This window comes from Molothrus aeneus, unplaced genomic scaffold (genome assembly GCF_037042795.1).
Source record: "Molothrus aeneus isolate 106 unplaced genomic scaffold, BPBGC_Maene_1.0 scaffold_30, whole genome shotgun sequence".
In the NCBI taxonomy this organism is placed as follows: Eukaryota; Metazoa; Chordata; class Aves; order Passeriformes; family Icteridae; genus Molothrus; species Molothrus aeneus.
In genome coordinates, this window is record NW_027098964.1 from 236,346 (window position 1) to 257,178 (window position 20,833).

General features: G+C 54.2%; 1 protein-coding gene across 1 annotated transcript in view; it reads left to right on the forward strand.

Moving 5' to 3' along the window:
* The first annotated feature begins 1,090 nt into the window (after positions 1 to 1,090).
* NEURL4 (neuralized E3 ubiquitin protein ligase 4) overlaps positions 1,091 to 20,833 on the forward strand; it is a 38,605-nt gene continuing 18,862 nt past the window's right edge. Inside the window, 15 exon segments of the mRNA XM_066570808.1 lie at positions 1,091 to 1,274; positions 1,277 to 1,368; positions 3,726 to 4,145; positions 6,052 to 6,133; positions 7,912 to 8,075; positions 9,721 to 9,832; positions 11,213 to 11,301; positions 12,533 to 12,605; positions 14,060 to 14,360; positions 15,542 to 15,723; positions 16,212 to 16,297; positions 16,373 to 16,535; positions 17,274 to 17,475; positions 19,328 to 19,404; positions 20,142 to 20,220. Coding sequence (XP_066426905.1) covers positions 1,091 to 1,274; positions 1,277 to 1,368; positions 3,726 to 4,145; positions 6,052 to 6,133; positions 7,912 to 8,075; positions 9,721 to 9,832; positions 11,213 to 11,301; positions 12,533 to 12,605; positions 14,060 to 14,360; positions 15,542 to 15,723; positions 16,212 to 16,297; positions 16,373 to 16,535; positions 17,274 to 17,475; positions 19,328 to 19,404; positions 20,142 to 20,220 — 2,306 coding nt within the window.

A 20,833-nucleotide genomic window follows, 5' to 3' on the forward strand; every position in this document is an offset into this window, starting at 1 on the left:
AGGGGGATTTGGGGTGGATTAAAGGGGGATTTGTGGGGATTTTGGGGATTTTTGGGGTGATGGGGGGAAGAATCGAGGGGATTTGGGGGGAAATTGGGGGTTCGGGAGGGGGATTTGGGGGGATTTATGGAAGATTTGGGGGGATTTGGGGGTGATGGAGAGGATTTGGGGTGCCGGGGAGAAGCGGGGAGGGGGATTTGGGGGGAGATTTTGTGGATTTGAGGAGGATTTTGGGGTTCCGGGGGTGGGGAGGGGGATTAGGGGTGATGGAGGGGAAATCGGGGGGATTTTGGGGATTTTTGGGAGGGTTTGGGGGAATTTAGGGGTTTGAGGGGACTTGGGGAGGAAATTGGGGCGATTGGGGGGATGTGGAGGGGAAATTGTGAATTTCGGGGGAATTTGTGAATTTGGGGGAAATCTGGGAATTTCGGGGTGGAAATTGGAATTTTAGGGGAAATTTCGAGTGAATTTCTGCGTGAGGGATGCAGCACCATTTACGCTCCTAATCACCTCAATTAACATTAATTTCAACCTATCAAACCCTGGACAGCACCTCTTCCTCTCCCTCTAATTAATTAACCCCTAATTAGCGCTAATTACCCCCCAGTAACCACACACGCCACCCCACGGTACCGGCGCTCAGCACCTCGCCGCCCTTTATTCCCCTGCCCGGCGAGCCCCCCCCCCCCCCCGGCGCTAATTACGTTCCGTTAATTACGCGGCCCGTAATTAACGCCGCTCCTTAATGAGCGCCGTTGCCGGGCAGGGCCCGTCCCCATGGCCGCCGTTGCCGCTCGCCCGCCGTAAAGCGGGGAAGGGCCGTGAGGGGAGCGGCGGCCGCTCCGCCGCAAAGCGAGGAGGCGGCGCTGAGGGGCGGCCGTAAAGCGCCGCCATCGAGAAAAACGGGCGGGGAAAGGCCCCAGAGGGGTGAGGGAGGGCGAGAAGGGCGAGGGAGGGGAAAGAAGGATGAGGAGAGCGCTGAGAGAAAGGGAGGGACACCATGAGGCGGTTTTGGTGGGGGAAAATTGGTCGGAGCTAAATGGTTGCCACACCGCAGTAAAGCGCGCCGAGGAGCGAAAATGTCGCGAAAATGTCGCGAAAGCGTCGCGCTGTGGGCGGGCCGGGAGAGGGGCGGGCGCGGAGCGATGGCGGCGCCGGGGCCCGGCGGGGGCTCCTCGGGGGGAGCCTCGGGGGGAGCCCCGGGGCCGCCCCCGGAGCTCATCCCCGCTGCGGGCGCCTCGTGTCGCTGTCCCAAGGCGGCCGCAGCGCCGCCAGGGCCAGCCGGGCCAGGAGTTCAACCACGGGCTGGTGCTGAGCCGGGAACCGCTGAGGCCCGGGCGCGTCTTCACCGTGAGGATCGATAGGAAGGTGAGGGGGGAAACTGGGGGGAATGGGGGAAAACTGGGAATGGAGGGAATGGACGGGACTGGGAGGTGCCAGGGGAGACACGGAGGGGACTGAGGGAGAGATGGAGGGGACTGGGAGGGACTGGAGGGACTGGGGGACGTTGGGGATGGGGACTGGGAGGGATTGGGAGAGGAGATGGAGGGGACTGGGATGGACTGGGAGGAACTGGGAAGGGAGCACTGGGGAGATAAAGGACTGGAGGGCACTGGGGGACACTGGGATGGGGGACTGGGAGGGACTGGGATGGACTGGGAAGGACTGGGATGGACTGGGAGTGACTGGGAGGGACTGGGAGTGAATGGGATGGACTGGGGGAGAGATGGAAGGGACTGGGAGAGACTGAGGAAGGAGCACTGAGGAGGTAAAGGACTGGGAGGACTGGGATGGACTGGGGGACACTGGGGATGAGGGACTGGATGGACTGGGAGGGACTGGGAGGGACTGGGATGGACTGGGAGGGACTGGGAGGGACTGGGAGAGGAGAGAGAGAAAACGGGACGGGACTGGGAGGACTGAACTGGGAGGAACTGGGCGGAACTGGGCGAGGGCTGCTCGACACCGCAGGGCGGCCGCTCCCTGCTCCAGCACTTCAGGGACCCCAAACCCCCAAATCCCCAAATCCCATTTTCCCCATTTTTCCCATTTTCCCCATTTTTCCCATTTTCCCCATTTTTCCCCCCATTTTCAGGTGAATTTCTGGAACAGATCCTCCCAAACCTCCTTTAAATCCCATTTCCCCCCTTTTTCCCATTTCACCCCATTTTATCCCATTTTCAGGTGAATTTCCGGAACAGATCCTCCCAAACCTCCTTTAAGTCCCGTTTTCCCCATTTTCCCATTCTTATCCCATTTTTTCCCATTTTTAGGTGAACTCCTGGAATGACTTCACTGAAACCCTTTCTAAATCCCAGTTTTTCCCATTTTGCCCCCCAAAAATCCCATTTTTTTCCTCCAAAAATCCAATTTTTTCCCTTTGAAGATCCCATTTTTTCTGCATTTTTCCCAAAAATCTCATTTTTTCCCATTTTACTTTCCAAAAATCCCATTTTTTTGCCTCTAAAAATCTCATTTTTTCCCCATTTTATCCCCCAAAAATCCCAATTTTTTCCCTCCAAAAATCCCAATTTTTCTCCATTTTACCCCCAAAAAATCCCATTTTTTCCCTCCAAAAATCCCATTTTTTCTCTAGTTTTCCCTCCAAAAATCCCATTTTTTCTCCATTTTGCCATCAAAAAATCCCATTTTTCCCTCCAAAAATCCCATTTTTTCTCTCCAAAAATCCCATTTTTTCTCCATTTTTTCCCTCCAAAAATCCCATTTTTTCTCCATTTTTTCCTTCCAAAAATCCAATTTTTTCTCCATTTTCCCCTCCAAAAATCCCATTTTTTTTTTCTCCATTAATTTTCCTTAAAATCCCATTTTTTCCCATTTTACCCCCCAAAAACCCCATTTTTTCCCCTCCAAAAATCCCATTTTTTTTCTCCAAAAATCCCATTTTTTTCCCATTTTACCCCCAAAAACCCCATTTTTCCCTCCAAAAATCCCATTTCTTCTCCATTTCTTCCCTCCAAAAATCCCATTTTTTCCCTCCAAAAATCCCATTTTTTCTCCATTTTTTCCCTCCAAAAATCCCATTTTCTCTCCATTTTACCCTCCTAAAATCCCATTTTTTCCCTCCAAAAATCCCTTTTTTTCCCCTCCAAATATCCCATTTTTTCTCAATTTTTTCCTCCAAAAATCCCATTTTTTCTCCATTTTTCCTTCCAAAAATCCCATTTTTTTCCCATTTTTACCCCCAAAAAATCCCATTTTTTTCCCTCCAAAAATCCCATTTTTTTCTCCATTTCTTCCCTCCAAAAATCCCATTTTTTCTCCTTTTTTTCCCTCTAAAAATCCCACTGTTCCCTCCAAAAATCCCATTTTTTCTCCTCCAAAAATCCCATTTCTTCTCCATTTCTTCCCTCCAAAAATCCCATTTTTTTCTCCATTTCTTCCCTCCAAAAATCCCATTTCTTCTCCATTTTTTCCCTCCAAAAATCCCATTTCTTCCCTCCAAAAATCCCATTTTTTCTCCATTTTTTCCCTCCAAAAATCCCATTTCTTCTCCATTTCTTCCCTCCATAAATCCCATATTTTCTCCATTTCTTCCCTCCAAAAATCCCATTTTTTCTCCATTTTTTCCCTCTAAAAATCCCCTTTTTTCTCCATTTTTTCCCTCCAAAAATCCCATTTTCTCTCCATTTTACCCCCCAAACCCCCCATTTCCCCCCCCCCCCAAAAACCCCTCAATTTTCCCTCCACTTTCCCGCCGCTCTCAGGTGAACTCGTGGAGCGGCTCCATCGAGGTGGGGGTCACGGCGCTGGACCCGGCCGAGCTGGAGTTCCCCAGCAGCGCCACGGGGCTGCGCGGCGGCTCCTGGGTGCTCTCGGGCTGCTCCGTGCTCCGCGACGGGCGCTCCCTGCGCGAGGATTTCGGCCCCGACCTCGACGCCCTGGCCGAGGGCGACCGCGTGGGCGTGGAGGCCACGCCGGGCGGCGAGCTCCGCCTCTGGGTCAACGGGCGCGACTGGGGCGTGGCGGCGGCCGGGCTGCCCCCGCGGGTCTGGGCCGTGGTCGATCTCTACGGCAAATGCACCCAGGTCACCGTGGTGGCCCCGGAGGTGGCCCCGGAGGCGGCCGCGGCCCCGGCGGCGGAGCGGGGAAGGAGCGGGGGGACGCAGGCCCCGGAGATGGAGGAGGCGGGAGGGGAGGGCGGCGCGGCCCTGCCAGGTAAGGGGGGCTTGGGGGGGTGTTTGGGGCAGATTTGAGGGGGTTTGGGGGGTGGGAGGGGGGATTTGGGGGGATTTGGGGGGAAATTTGGGGGTTTTAGGGGTGAGAAGGGGGGATTTGGGGTGGTAGGGAGGGGATTTGGGGGGAAATTTGGGGGGTTTGGGGGGTGGGAAGGGGGATTTGGAGTGGTGGGAAGGGGATTTAGGGGGAAATTTGGGGTTTTGGGGGTGGTAGGGGGATTTGGGGTCGTAGGGAGGGGATTTGGGGGGAAATTTGGGGGGTTTGGGAGGTGGGAAGGGGGATTTGGGGGGGTTTGGGGCAGATTTGAGGGGGGTTCGGGGGTGGGAAGGGGGATTTGGAGTGGTGGGAAGGGGATTTAGGGGGAAATTTGGGGGTTTTGGGGGTGGTAGGGGGGATTTGGGGTCGTAGGGAGGTGATTTGGGGGGAAATTTGGGGGGTTTGGGAGGTGGGAAGGGGGATTTGGGGGGGTTTGGGGTCGATTTGAGGGGGGTTTGGGGGTGGGAAGGGGATTTAGGGGGAAATTTGGGGAGTTTGGGGGTGAGAAGGGGGGTTTGGAGTGGTGGGAAGGGGATTTAGGGGGGAATTTGGGGGGTTTGGGGCAGATTTGGGGGGTATGGGGGGTGGGAAGGGGGATTTGGAGTGGTGGGAAGGGGATTTAGGGGGGGTTTGGGGGGAAATTTGGGGGGTTTGGGGGGTGGGAAGGGGATTTAGGGGGAAATTTGGGGGGTTTGGGGCAGATTTGGGGGGTATGGGGGGTGGGAAGGGGGATTTGGGGGAGTTTCGGGGGTGGGAAGGGGGATTTGGGGTGGTGCCAAGGGGCATTTAGGGGGGGTTTGGGGTAGATTTGAGGGGGTTTCAGGGGTGGGAAGGGAATTTAGGGGGAAATTTGGGGGGTTTGGGGGGTGGGAGGGGGGGATTTGGGGAAATTTGGGGGTTTTGGGGGTGGTAGGGGGTATTTGGGGTGGTAGGGAGGGGATTTGGGGGAAAATTTGGGGGGTTTGGGGCAGATTTGAGGGGGTTTGGGGGGGTGGGAGGGGGATTTGGAGTGGTGGGAAGGGGATTTAGGGGGGTTTGGGGGAAAATTTGGGGGGTTTGGGGGGTGGGAAGGGGATTTAGGGGAAATTTGGGGGGTTTGGGGCAGATTTGAGGGGGTTTGGGGGGTGGGAGGGGGGGATTTGGGGGGATTTAGGGGGAAATTTGGGGGTTTTGGGGGTGGTAGGGGGGATTTGGGGTGGTAGGGAGGTGATTTGGGGGGAAATTTGGGGGGTTTGGGAGGTGGGAAGGGGGATTTGGGGGGGTTTGGGGTCGATTTGAGGGGGGTTCGGGGGTGGGAAGGGGATTTAGGGGGAAATTTGGGGGGTTTGGGGGGTGGGAAGGGGATTTGGGGTGGTGGGAAGGGGATTTGGGGGGATTTATGGGGAAATTTGGGGGGTTTGGGGGGTGGGATGGGGGATTTGGGGGGGTCTGGGGTAGATTTGGGGGCGTTTCGGTCATGGGAAGGGGGATTTGAGGGGATTTAGGGGAAGTTTGGTGGGTGGAGAGGGGGTTTGGGGTGGTGGGAAGGGGAGTTTGGGAGGATTTAAGGGAAATACGGGAGGATTTAGGGGGGAGTTTATGGGTTTGGGGTGGTGGGAGGATGATTTTGGGGGGATTTGGGGGAAATTTGGGGGGTACGGGCAATGAGAAGGGGGGGATTGGGTGGGATTTAGGGGCAATTTGGGGGCTCCGGGGTGCTGGGCAGGGGGGTTTGGGGGATTTTGGGGGATTTTGGGGGATTTTGGGCCGGGTTCTTTGGTGACCCCGGTGGCCACGCCCAGGGTCACCCATTGCTGTCCCCTCCCCTCCCCCACCCAGCGCTGCCCCCCGCCCCCCCCCCGCGCCCCTCCCCCCCAGCCCCGGCCGGACAAATTCCCCGAGAGCCTGGAGCCAGCAGGGGGTGAGTGAGGGGCGGGGCCACGGCCAGAGCCACGCCCCTTATGCGAATGAAGGGTCAATATGTGTTGGGGTGTGGGTGTGGTGAAAGAATGAGAGGGGGGTAACTAGAGCAAACCACGCCCCTTTATGCAAATACAGGGTGACTATATGGGATGTGGGCGTGGCCAACCATGAGGGTGGACCTGGAACAAGCCACGCCCCTTTATGCAAATAAAGGGTCAATATATGGGGGTTATGGGCGTGGCCAAACATGAGGGTGGAACTAGAGCAAACCACGCCCCTTTATGCAAATACAAGGTGAATATATGGGGGTGTGGGCGTGGCCAAACATGAGGGCAGAACTAGAGCAAACCACGCCCTTTTATGCAAATACAAGGTGAATATATAGGGGTGTGGTGGGCATGGCCAAACATGAGGGGTGTAAGTAGAGCAAACCACGCCCCTTTATGCAAATACAGGGTGAATAGATGGGGTGGGCGTGGCCAAACATGAGGGGTGGAACTCTAGCAAACCCCACCCCTTTATGCAAATAAGGGATCAATATATGGGGTGTGGGCGTGGCCAAACATGAGGGTGTTGCTGTAACAAGCCACGCCCCTTTATGCAAATGAACATCGCATTTGTGGGTGTTATGGGCGTGACCAAACAGGAGGGGTGGAACTGTACCAAACCACGCCCCTTTATGCAAATAGAGGGTTTGGGTGTGGGAGTTATGGGCGTGGCCAAGCGTGAAGGGTGTAACCCCATATTTTTCCCAATCCCCCCATTTTCACCCCATTTCCCCCATTTTTTGCCCCCATGTTTTTCCCCATTTTTCCCATTTTTCCCCCATTTCTCCCTGGTTTTTCTCCCTCTCTGCCCCTATTCCCACATTTTTCCCAATTCCCCCCGTTTTCCCCCCATTCCTCCCCATTTTTTTTTTCCATTTTTCCCCCCGTTTCCCCCTTTTTGCCCCCCCATTTTTCCCCATTTCTCCCTATATTTTCCCCCATTTCCCCCTTTTTCCCTCTCTATTTTTTCCCCATTTCCTCCCCGTTTCCCCCTATATTTTCCTCCATTTCTCCCATTTTTTCCCCCCCTAATTTTCCCCCTGTTTCTCCCATTTTTTCCCCATTTCTCCCATTTTTTTCCCCCCCTAATTTTCCCCATTTCCTCCTCGTTTCTCCCTATATTTCCCCCATTTCTCCCTATTTTTCCCCCCATTTTTCCCCCATTTCTCCCTGTTTTTCTCCCTCTCCACCCCTATTCCCACATTTTTCCCAATTCCCCCATTTTCACCTCATTTCCCCCTTTTTCTGCCCCCCTGTTTTTCCCCATTTCCCCCTATTTTCCCCCATTCCTCCCTATTTTTCCCCATTTTTCCCCCCCTAATTTTCCCCATTTCCCCTCTGTTTCTCCCATTTCTTTCCCCATTTCTCCCATTTTTTTCCCCCCTAATTTTCCCCATTTCCTCCTCGTTTCTCCCTATATTTCCCCCATTTCTCCCTATTTTTCCCCCAATTTTTCCCCCCATTTTTCCCCCATTTCTCCCTGTTTTTCTCCCTCTCCACCCCTATTCCCACATTTTTCCCAATTCCCCCATTTTCACCTCATTTCCCCCTTTTTCTGCCCCCCTCTTTTTCCCCATTTCCCCCCCGTTTCTCCCTATTTTTCCCCCATTTTTCCCCCGTTTTTCCCCCATTTTTCCCCCATTTTTCCCCCATTTCTCCCCGTTTTCCTCCCTCTCCACCCCTATCCCCTCGTTTTTCCCAATTCCCCCGGTTTTTGCCCCGATCCCAGCCCCGGGGGTGACCAACGAGGCTCTGCTGTTCCACGAGAAGTGCGGGGCCCTCATCAAACTCAGCAACGGCCACAAAACGGCCGAGAGGAGGCGGCCCCTGGACGAGTTCAACAACGGCGTCGTGCTCACCAACCGGCCCCTCCGGGACGGCGAGATGTTCGAGGTGGGAAGAGTTGCAAAGTTTTGGGAAATTTGGGGAATTTTCTGGGATTTTTTGCGAATTTTTTGGGATTTTTTAGGGATTTTTTGGGATTTTTTTCGAATTTTTTGGGATTTATTTTGATTTTTCCGCGATTTTTTTTTGATTTTTCACGGGTTTCTTTTGGATCTTCTGAGGGAATTATTTTGGATTTTCAGAGTTTTTTAAATTTTTTTTGTATTTTCTGGGTGTTTTTTTTAGTTTTATGGAAATTTGGGGGGTTTTTAGAACATTTTTGGGGCGGTTTTTGGGGTTACGAGAGGAGGCGGCCCCTGGACGAGTTCAACAACGGCGTCGTGCTCACCAACCGGCCCCTCCGGGACGGCGAGATGTTCGAGGTGGGAAGAGTTGGAATTTATGGGAAATTTCGGGAATTTTCTGGGATTTTTTTGGATTTTTTTCGAATTTTTTGGGATTTATTTTGATTTTTCCGCGATTTTTTTTTGATTTTTCATGGGTTTCTTTTGCATTTTCTGAGGGAATTATTTTGGGTTTTCTGGGATTTTTTTTCTTTTTTGGGATTTTCTGGATTTTTTTTTTAATTTTATAGAAATTTTTGGGGTTTCTGGAGGATTTTTGAGGGGGTTTCGGGGCGGTTTTTGGGGTTACGAGAGGAGGCGGCCCCTGGACGAGTTCAACAACGGCGTCGTGCTCACCAGGGACGGGGAGATGTTCGAGGTGGGAAGAGTTGGAATTTATGGGAAATTTCGGGAATTTTTGGGGATTTTTTGCGAATTTTCTGGGATTTTTTGTGAATTTTCTGGGATTTTTTTGTGATTTTTCAGGGATTTATTTTGATTTTTCCGCAATTTTTTTTTTAATTTTTCAGGGATTTCTTTCGCATTTTCTGAGGGAATTATTTTGGATTTTCTGGGATTTTTTTGGGTTTTTTTTGGACTTTCCAGATTTTTTTTTTTTAATTTTATGTGATTTTATGGAAATTTTTGGGGTTTTTAGAGGATTTTTGAGGGGGTTTCGGGGGGTGGTTTTTGGTGTTACCAGAGGAGGCGGCCCCTGGACGACTTCAACAATTTTTTAGGGAATTTTTGTGAATTTTTCTGGGATTTATTTTGATTTTTCTGGGATTATTTTTAATCTTTTGGGGAGTTTTTTTTTTAGTGGTTTTGGGGATTTATTTTGGATTTTTTGGAATTTATTTTGGATTTTTTGGGATTTTTTTGGGGGGGATTTTTCAGGGATTTTGGGGTGGTTTTTGCTGCTTTTTTGGGTTCTAGTGGGTTGGGTTTGGGATTTTTGGGGGGGTTCTTGTAGGTTGTTTTTTGGGTTTTTTTTGTTTCTTTTAAAATACCGTGGGGATTTTGGGGACTTTTTTTTGGTTTTTTTTTAATCTTTAGGAATTTCTTTTTTTTTTTTTTTTACTTTTTTGGGAATATTTAGGTCTTTTTGGGGTGTTTCATTCTGAGTTTTGGGGTATTTTTTGTTTGGTTTTTTTTTAATTTTTGGGGGTTTTTTTTGGGGTTTTTTGGGGGTTGTATTCTGGTTTTTGGGGTATTTTTTTTAAATTTTTTGGGCAGAATTTGGGGGGGGGTTTTTTTTGGGGGTCATATTTTGGATTTTGGGGTGCCCTGAGCCCGTGGCTCCCCCCCAGATCCGCATTGACAAACTGGTGGACAAATGGTCGGGGTCCATCGAGATCGGGGTCACCGCCCACAACCCCAACAGCCTCGAGTACCCGGCCACCATGACCAACCTGCGCTCAGGTGAGCCCCAAAACCGCGGGAAATCACCCCAAAAATCCCAGGGAAAACATGCCCAAAATCCTGGGGAAAACACCCCCAAAATCTCAGGAAATATCTCAAAAAAATCCTGGGAAAAACAGCCCCAAATCCTGGGGAAACATCTCCAAAAATCCCAGAGAAAATACCCCAAAATCCCAGGGAAATCACCCCAAAAATCCCAGGGAAATCACCTCAAAAATCCTGGGGAAAACACCCCAAAAATCCCGGGGAAATCACCCCCAAAATCTCAGGAAATAGCCCCAAAAATCCTGGGGGAATATCCTAAAAATCCTGGGAAAACACCCCCAAAATCTCAGGAAATAGCCCCAAAAATCCTGGGGAAATCACCCCAAAAATCCTGGGAAAACACCCCAAAAATTCTGGGAAATATCTCCAAAAAATCCCAGAGAAAATACCCCAGAATCCTGGGAAAACACCCCCAAAATCTCAGGAAATAGCCCCAAAAATCCTGGGGAATTGTCCCCCTCGAGTACCCGGCCACCATGACCAACCTGCGCTCAGGGGAGCCCCAAAACCACGGGAAATCACCCCAAAAATCCCGGGGAAAACACCCCAAAAATTCTGGGAAATATCTCAAAAAAATCCTGGGAAAATATCCTCAAAATCCCGGGTAAAACGCCATAAAAATCTCAGGAAATAACCCAAAAAATCCCGGGGAAATATCCTAAAAATCCTGGGGAAAACAGCATAAAAATCTTAGGAAATATCTCTAAAAATTCTGGGAAACATTCCTGAAAATTCTGGGAAAATACCCCAAAATCTTGGGAAATAGCCCCAGAAATCCTGGGGAAAAAAGTCCCAAAAAATCCTGGTGAAACACCCCCAAAATCCTGGGGAAATATCCTAAAAATCCTGGGGAAAACGCCATAAAAATCTCAGGAAATAGCCCCAAAAATCCTGCAAAAAATACCCCAAAAATCTTGGGAAAATACCCCAAAAATCCAGGGAAAATACCCCAAAAATCTTGGGAAAATCCCCTAAAATTTCTGGGAAAATCCCCCAAAAATCCTGGTGAAAATTCTCTTAAAATTCGTGAAAAATCCATCAAAAATTTCTGAAAAATCCCTGAAAATCTCTGAAAATTTCCTAAAATTGCCAGAAAATGCCCCAAAACCTCTGCAGAACGCCCCAGCATTTCCGGAAATCCCTGAGAAATTTCCAGAAAATTTCCTAAAATCTCTGGAAAATCCTTGGAAAATGCCCTAAAATCCCTGGAAAATCCCCTAAAATTTCTGGAAAAACCGCCCAAAATTTCTAGGAATTGCCCTAAAATTTCCAGGAAACGCCCCAAAACGCCCCAAAACGCCCCAAAACGCCCCAAAAAGTGAATTTTTGTGCCAGGGACGATCATGATGAGCGGCTGCGGGATCCTGACCAACGGCAAAGGGACGCGCCGGGAGTACTGCGAGTTCAGCCTGGACGAGCTGCAGGTGACCCCAAAAAAACCCCAAAATCCGCCCAAAATTCACCCACGGGACCCCCAGAATCTGCTCCGGGCGCCCCAAAATCGGGGGGAGCCCAAACACCCCAAAAATCCCAAAAATCCCCTAAAAAAAATCCCTTCGCGTTGCAGAAATTGGGATTATTTTACTTCCCAAATTTCGCGTTTTACGCCCTAAAATCCCCCAAAATTCACCCAAAATTCACCCCCGGGACCCCCAGAATCTGCTCCGGGCGCCCCAAAACTGGGGGCACTCCCGGACACCCCAAAAATCCCAAAAACCCCCCCAAAAATCCTCCTTGAGATGGAGAAATTCTGATTATTTTCCTTCAGGAGATTTTTATTTTTGGAACTTCAAAATTCCCCCGAATCCACACAAAATCCACCCATGGGACCCTCAAATCCCACCATGAACCCCCCCAAATTTTTGGGGTGCCCTCAAAATCCCCAAATTTCCCATTTAGGACCCCCCAGAACCCCCCAAATTTTTTGGGGTGCCCCCAAATTTTCCCTTCCCCCCCATTGTCCCCAGCCCATCCTGGGGACGTTTTTTGGGTCCCTGAGGTTCCCCAGGGAGGTTTTGGGGTGAATTTGGGGGGTTTTGGGGTGAATTTGGGGGGGTTTAGGTGAATTTGGGATTTTGGGGTGAATTTGGGAGTTTTGGGGTGAATTTTGGGGCAAATTTGGGGGGTTTTTAGGTGAATTTGGGGGTTTTGGGGGTGAATTTGGGAGTTTTGGGGGTGAATTTGGGAGTTTTTAAGTGAATTTGGGAGGTTTGGGTTGAATTTTGGGGGGTTTTGGGGTGAATTTGGGAGTTTTGGGGTGAATTTTGGGGGGTTTGGGATGAGTTTGGGGGGTTTTGGGGGTGAATTTTGGGGTGAATTTGAGGGCTTTTTAGGTGAATTTGGGAGGTTTTCGGGGTGAATTTGGGGGATTTTGGGGTAAATTTGGGGGATTTGGGGATGAATTTGGGAGTTTTGGGGCGATTTTGGGGGGTTTTGGGGTGAATTTGGGAGGTTTTGGGGGTGAATTTGGGGGATTTTGGGGTGAATTTGGGAGGTTTTGGGGGCGAATTTGGGGGATTTTGGGGGCGAATTTGGGGGTTTGGGGGTGAATTTGGGGGTTTTGAGGTGAATTTGGGGGTTTTGGGGGTGAATTTGGGGGTTTTGGGGTGAATTCTGGCAGTTTTGGGGTCGGGGTGACCCCGGCTCGCCCCGCAGGAGGGCGACCACATCGGGCTGACCCGCAAGGCCAACAACGCCCTGCACTTCTACATCAACGGCGTGGACCAAGGTGGGGCCCCAAAAAACCCCAAATTCACCCCAAAAATCCACCCCAAATCCAGCCCAAACCCGGAACCCAGAGCTGACCCCAAAAACACCAAAACTCACCCCAAAAACCCCCAAATTCACCCCAAAACTCACCCCAAAAACCCCCAAATTCACCCCAAAAACCCCCAAATTCACCCCAAAAATCCACCCCAAAAATCCCCAAATTCACCCCAAAAAAAACCCCAAATTCACCCCCAAATTCACCCCAAAAAATCCACCCCAAATCCAGCCCAGAGCTGACCCCAAAAACCCCCAAATTCACCCCAAATTCACCCCAAAACTCACCCCAAAAATCCACCCCAAATCCAGCCTGCTGTCCCCTCCATGTCCCCGGTGCCACCACTGCCGTGTCACCAGTGCCACCGCTGTGTCCCCGTGTCCCCGTGTCCCTGCAGTGTCCCCGTGTCACCAGTGCCACCGCTGTGTCCCCGTGTCCCTGCAGTGTCCCCATGTCCCCATGTCCCAGCTGTCCCCATGTCCCTGCCATGTCCCTGCAGTGTCCCCGTGTCCCCTGTGCCACCACCGTGTCCCCGTGTCCCTGCCACGTCCCTGCAGTGTCCCCGTGTCCCCATGTCCCAGCTGTCCCCGTGTCCCTGCAGTGTCCCCGTGTCCCCAGTGCCACCACCGTGTCCCCGTGTCCCTGCATTGTCCCCATGTCCCCATGTCCCAGCTGTCCCCATGTCCCTGCATTGTCCCCATGTCCCTGCAGTGTCCCCACCATGTCACCCTGATGTCCCCAGGCGTGGCCACCTCGCTGACGCCACAGGTGGTGTACGGCGTGGTGGCCCTGCCCGGGATGGCCGTGTCCCTGTGTCCCCGTGTCCCTGCAGTGTCCCTGCATTGTCCCCATGTCCCTGCAGTGTCCCTGCAGTGTCCCTGCATTGTCCCCATGTCCCTGCAGTGTCCCCGTGTCCCTGCAGTGTCCCTGCATTGTCCCCATGTCCCTGCAGTGTCCCTGCATTGTCCCCGTGTCCCTGCAGTGTCCCCGTGTCCCTGCAGTGTCCCTGCAGTGTCCCCATGTCCCCGTGTCCCTCCCCAGGCGTGGCCACCTCGCTGACGCCGCAGGTGGTGTACGGCGTGGTGGCCCTGCCCGGGATGGCCGTGTCCCTGTGTCCCCGTGTCCCTGCAGTGTCCCCGTGTCCCTGCAGTGTCCCTGTGTCCCCGTGTCCCTGCAGTGTCCCCGTGTCCCTGCAGTGTCCCTGTGTCCCCGTGTCCCTGCAGTGTCCCCGTGTCCCTGCAGTGTCCCCATGTCACCCTGATGTCCCCAGGCGTGGCCACCTCGCTGACGCCGCAGGTGGTGTACGGCGTGGTGGCCCTGCCCGGGATGGCCGTGTCCCTGTGTCCCCGTGTCCCTGCAGTGTCCCCGTGTCCCTGCAGTGTCCCTGCAGTGTCCCCATGTCCCCCTGATGTCCCCAGGCGTGGCCACCTCGCTGACGCCGCAGGTGGTGTACGGCGTGGTGGACCTGTACGGGATGGCCGTCAAGGTGACCATCGTGCACAACCACAACCACAGCGACCGCCTGCGCCGCAACAACGCCATCCTGCGCGCGCTGTCCCCCGAGGGGACGGCGGGGACGCCGCGCCGGGCCGCCAACGCCGCCAACGCCGCCAACGCCACCAACGCCATCGCCGCCGCCCCGCCCAGGCTGCTGTTCCACCCCAACTGCGGCCAGAAGGCGGCCGTGGTCAACGAGGGCCGGACGGCGCTGCGGCCGCAGTGAGTGACCACGGGGACACTGGGGACAGTGGGGACATTGGAGACATTGGGGACATTGGGGACATTGAGGGGATTGGGGACAGTGGGGACATTGAGGGGATTGGGGACAGTGGGGACATTGGGGACATTGAGGGGATTTGGGGGCATTTGGGGACATTGGGGTCAATGAGGGCCGGACGGCACTGCGGCCGCAGTGAGTGACCACGGGGACAGTGGGGACATTGAGGAGATTGGGGACACTGGGGGCATTGGGGATGCTGGGGGCATTGGGGACATTGAGGACATTGAGGGGATTGGGGATACTAGGGACAGTGGGGACATTGGGGACACTGGGGACATTGGGGACTGGGGACACTGGGGATTGGGGACAGTGGGGGCATTGGGGACATTTGGGGACATTTGGGGACATTGGGGTCAACGAGGGCCGGACGGCGCTGCGGCCGCAGTGAGTGACCACGGGGACACTGGGGACAGTGGGGGGACATTGGGGACATTAGGGACATCAGGGATATCGGGGACATTGGGGAGGGCAGGGGGACATTGGGGGAATGGGGGACATTGTCCCCATGGTGTCCCCAATGTCCCCAGTGCCACGGGTGACTTCAACCACGGCGTGGTGCTGAGCACACACAACCCCTTGGGAACAATGAATGTCCCTGTGTCCCTGCGGTGTCCCCTGTGTCCCCAATGTCCCCATGGTGTCCTCAATGTCCCCAATGTCCCCATGTCCCTGCGGTGTCCCCAATGTCCCCATTGTCCCCAATGTCCCCAATGTCCCCATGGTGTCCCCATTGTCCCCAATGTCCCCACGGTATTCCCAATGTCCCCACGGTGTCCCCACGGTGTCCCCAATGTCCCCGTTGTCCCCAGTGCCACGGATGACTTCAACCACGGCGTGGTGCTGAGCACACAAAGCCCCTTGGGGACAATGAATGTCCCTGTGTCACTGCAGTGTCCCCAATGTCCCCATGGTGTCCCCAATGTCCCCCATGTCCCTGCAGTGTCCCCAATGTCCCCAATGTCCCCGTTGTCCCCAGTGCCACGGATGACTTCAACCACGGCGTGGTGCTGAGCGCGCGGCCCCTCGGGGACAATGAATGTCCCTGTGTCACTGCAGTGTCCCCAATGTCCCCCATGTCCCTGCAGTGTCCCCAATGTCCCCATGTCCCCGTTGTCCCCAGTGCCACGGATGACTTCAACCACGGCGTGGTGCTGAGCGCGCGGCCCCTCGGGGACAACGAGCTGTTCCAGGTGCGCCTGGACAAGATGGTGGACAAGTGGGCGGGGTCCATCGAGATCGGCGTCACCACCCACAACCCCGCCTACCTGCAGCTGCCGTCCACCATGACCAACCTGCGCTCAGGTGCGTCACCTGCGTCACCTCCGTGTCACCGCCCCAGCCCCGCCCTGTCCCCATTGTCACCGCCCCAGCCCCGCCTACCCGCAGCTGCCGTCCAGCGTGACCGACCTGCGCTCAGGTGTGTCACCTGTGTCCCCAAGGTGACATTTCCGTGACCAATCCCACTGATGTCCCCAATGTCCCCAATGTCCCCAAAGTCCCCAGCATCCCCGATCCCTCCAATGTCCCCAATGTCCCCAGTGAACCTGATGTCCCTGAAGTCCCCAATGTCCCCCCAATGTCCCCAATTGTCCCTGATGTCCCCAATCCCCCCTGATGTTCCCAATGTCCCCAATCCCCCCAATGTCCCCAATGTCCCCAGTGTCCCCCCAATGTCTCTGATTCCCACAACATCCTCAATGTCTCCAACATCCCCCTGTCCCCAATCCCCCCAATGTCCCCAATGTCCCCCTGCTGTCCCCAATGTCCCCCAATGTCCCCACTGTCCCCAGGCACGTGGATGATGACCGGTAACGGGGTCATGCACAACGGCACCACCGTGCTGGACGAGTACGGCCACAACCTGGACCGCCTCAAGGTGGGGACACCGCGGCCACCAGGGGCCACCGGGGGCGTGCCGGCGGCAGCTGGGGACACGTCCCTGTCCCCACAGGCGGGGGACACGGTGGGCGTGGTGCGCAGGGACGATGGCACCCTGCACTTCTTCGTCAACGGCGTCGCCCAAGGGCCCGCGGCCTGGAACGTCCCCCCCAACGTCTACGCCGTGGTGGATCTGTACGGGCAGGCGGCACAGGCCACCATCGTGGACGAGGGAGGTGGGTGACACCCTGGGGACACTGGGGACATTGGGGACATTGGGGACATTGAGGGGTTTGGGGACATTGGGGTAATGGGGACATTGAGGGGATTGGGGACATTGGGGTCAGGACCCGTATGGGCAGGCGGCACAGGCCACCATCGTGGACGAGGGAGGTGGGTGACACCCTGGGGACACTGGGGACACTGGGGGGATTGGAGGCACTGGGGTCATGGGGACATTGAGGGGTTTGGGGACATTGAGGGGATTGGGGGATTGGGGGAACTGGGGTCAGGATCTGTACGGGCAGGCGGCACAGGCCACCATCGTGGACGAGGGAGGTGGGTGACACCCTGGGGACACTGGGGACACTGGGGACACTGGGGGGATTGGGGGCACTGGGGTCATGGGGACATTGGGGTAATGGGGACATTGGGGGCATTGAGGGGATTTGGGGACATTGAGGCATTTTGGGGATATTGGGGTTATTGGGGACACTGGGGACATTTGGGGACATTGGGGTCGTGGGGACATTGAAGCATTTTGGTGATATTGGGGACATTGGGGACTTTGGGGACTTTGGGATTATTTGGGTCATTTGGGGACATTGAGCGGATTTGGGACATTGGGGGAATTCAGTGTTTTGGGCCACAAAAAAATCTTGAAGGACACTGGGGACACATGGAGAGCACTGGGGACACTGGGGACACTGTGGGACATCAGGGCCATCCCCCGAGCCCCCCCGGCGTGTCCCCAGAGGTGCCATCGGTGCTGGGGGACGGCTCGGAGGGCGACAGCGGCGGCGGCAGCCCCGAGGGCGCGTCCCCGGGCGCGTCCCCGAGCGACCTGCGCTTCCACCGGCTGCACGGCGCCAACGCCGTCATCACCAACGGCGGCCGCACGGCGCTGCGCCAGAACTGCCGCTCCGAGTTCAACGACGCCATCGTCATCTCCAACCGGTGAGCAGGCCCAAAATAATCCCCGAAAAATCCCCGAAAAAATCCCCAAAACATCCCCGAAAAAATCCCCCAAAAAATCCCCAAGAAATCCCCCCAAAAAAACCCCGTTAAAATCCCCCAAACCCGGCCAGAACTGCCGCTCCGAGTTCAACGACGCCGTCGCCATCTCCAACCGGTGAGCAGGCCCAAAATACCCCAAAAATCCTCCAAAAAATCCCCAAAACATCCCCGAAAAAATCCCCAAGAAATCCCCCCAAAAAAACCCCGTTAAAATCCCCCAAACCCGGCCAGAACGGCCGCTCCGAGTTCAACGACGCCATCGTCATCTCCAACCGGTGAGCAGAGCCAAAGTGTCCGAAAAATCCCAAAAACATCCCCGAAAAAATCCCCCAAAAAATCCCCGAAAAAATCCCCAAAAAAATCCCCCAAAAAATCCCCCAAAAAATCCCCGAAAAAATCCCCAAAAAATCTTTGAAAAAATCCCCAAAAAATCCCTGAAAAAATAAAAAAAATCCTCGAAAAAATCCCCGAAAAATCCCCGAAAAAATCCCCAAAAAAATCCTCAAAAAATCCCAAAAAAATCCCCGAAAAAATCCCCCAAAAAATCCTCGAAAAAATCCCCAAAACATCCCCGAAAAAATCCCCAAAAAAATCCCTCGAAAAAATCCCCAAAAAATCCCCGAAAAAATCCCCCAAAAAACCCCGTTAAAATCCCCCAAACCCGGCCAGAACGGCCGCTCCGAGTTCAACGACGCCGTCGTCATCTCCAACCGGTGAGCAGGCCCAAAATCCCCCAAAACAGCTGAAAGTCCCAAAAAAATCCCCCCAAATCCACCCAGAAACGGTGAAATCCCAAAAAAAACCCTTTTAAAATCCCCCAAACCCTAAACCCAACCGATTCCTTGGCTTTTGGAGTCTTTTTCCCATTTTTGGGGTTTCCCAGCTCTGATTTTTGGCGAGATTTCCCTGTTTTTTTGGGGTGATTTCCCCATTTTTGGGGTTTTCCAGCTGTGATTTTTGGGGTGATTTCCCCATTTTTGGGGTGTCCTGGCTCTGATTTTTGGGTTAATTTCCCCATTTTTGGGGTGTCCCACTTTTGGAGTGTCCCAGCTGTGATTTTTGGGCTTCCCAGCTGTGATTTTTGGGGTGATTTCCCCGTTTTTGGGGTGTCCCGGCTGTGATTTTTGGGGTGATTTCCCTGTTTCTGGGATGTCCCATTTTTGGGGTGTCCCGGCTGTGATTTTTGGGGTGATTTCCCCGGTTTTTTGAGGTGTCCCAGCTGTGATTTTTGGGGTGTCCCGGCTGTGATTTTTGGGGTGATTTCCCCGTTTTTGGGGTGTCCCATTTTTGGCATGTCCCAGCTGTGATTTTTGGGTTAATTTTCCCGTTTTTGGGATGTCCCGGCTGTGATTTTTGGGGTGATTTCCCCATTTTTGGCATGTCCCAGCTGTGATTTTTGGGTTAATTTTCCCGTTTTTGGGGTGTCCCGGCTCTGATTTTTGGGATGATTTCCCCGTGTTTTGGGGTGTCCCAGCTGTGATTTTTGGGGTGTCCCGGCTGTGATTTTTGGGGTGATTTCCCCGTTTTTGGGGTGTCCCATTTTTGGCATGTCCCAGCTGTGATTTTTGGGTTAATTTTCCCGTTTTTGGGATGTCCCGGCTGTGATTTTTGGGGTGATTTCCCCATTTTTGGCATGTCCCAGCTGTGATTTTTGGGTTAATTTTCCCGTTTTTGGGGTGTCCCGGCTCTGATTTTTGGGATGATTTCCCCGTGTTTTGGGGTGTCCCAGCTGTGATTTTTGGGGTGTCCTGGCTCTGATTTTTGGGGTGATTTCCCCGGTTTTGGGGCGCAGGGCCCTGCGGGACGGGGAGCTGTTCGAGATCGTCATCCAGAAGATGGTGGATCGATGGTCGGGGTCCATCGAGGCCGGTGAGGGGACACTGGGGACAGCAGGGGACACCTGGGGGACACTGGGGACATTTGGGGCATTGGGGACAGCGGGAACATTGGGGACATTGGGGGACACTGGGGACATTTGGGGCATTGGGGACACTGAGGGATTTGGGGACATTGGGGGACATTTGGGGGATTGGAGAATCTGGGGACATTGGGGACATTGGGGGACATTGGGGACATTGAGGGATTGGAGAATCTGGGGACATTGGGGGACACTGGGGACATTTGGGGCATTGGGGGATTTGGGGACATTGGGAGGATTGGAGAATCTGGGGACATTGGGGGACATTGGAGATGTTGGGGACATTGGGGGAACTTGGGGGACATTGGGGGGATTGGGGACATCGGGGACTTTGGGAGGGTTGGGGACACTGGGGGACATTGGGAACATTGGGGACAGCAGGAACATTGGGGACATTGGGGGATGTTGGGGGGATTGGAGAATCTGGGGACATCGGGGACATCGGGGACACTGAGGGATTTGGGACATTGGGGACATTGGGGGAACTTTGGGGACATCGGGGACTTTGGGAGGGTTGGGGACATTGAGGACATTTGGGGACATTTGGGGACATTAAAAACATTGGGGACATTTGGGGACATTGGGGACATCAAGATCAGCACGGAGGTGACCCCAAGGGGGTCTGGAGGGACCTTGGGGACGTTGGGGACAGCCAGGGGGACCCAGGGTGACCGAGGTGTCCCCGCAGGTGTCACCGCCATCCGCCCCGAGGACCTGGAGTTCCCCAACACCATGACGGACATCGACTACGACACCTGGATGCTCAGGTGGGGACACCTGGGGACACCCATGTCCCCAAGGGCCACCTGGGTCACCGGCGGGCTGCCAATGTCCCCAAGGGCCACCTGGATCACCTGGGGCTGCCTAATTGTTCCTCCTGTCCTTGGTGTCCCCAAGGGGTCACCAATGTCCCCAAGGGACCCCGGGGTGTCCTGGGTGTCCCCAAAGGGTCACCGATGTCCCCAAAGGGTCCCCGTGTGTCCCCAAGCGCCACAGCATGGAGGGCAGGGAGGTGTCCCCTTGTGTCCCCTCATGTCCCCATGGCCGTGTCCCCAATGTCCCTGTGTCCCCATGGCTGTGTGTCTGTCCCTGTCCCTGTGTCCCTGTGTCCCCATGGCTGTGTGTCTGTCCCTGTCCCTGTCCCCATGGCCGTGTCCCCAATGTCCCTGTGTCCCTGTCCCTGTGTCCCCATGGCTGTGTGTCTGTCCTGTGTCCCTGTGTCCCTGTGTCCCCATGGCTGTGTCAGGGCTGTGTCCCCATGTCCCTGCCGTGTCCCCACGATGTCCCCAATGTCCCCATGGCAGTGGCACTGCCATCATGCAGGACGGGAACACCATGCGGAACAATTACGGCTGTGACCTGTCCTGTGTCCCTGTCCCT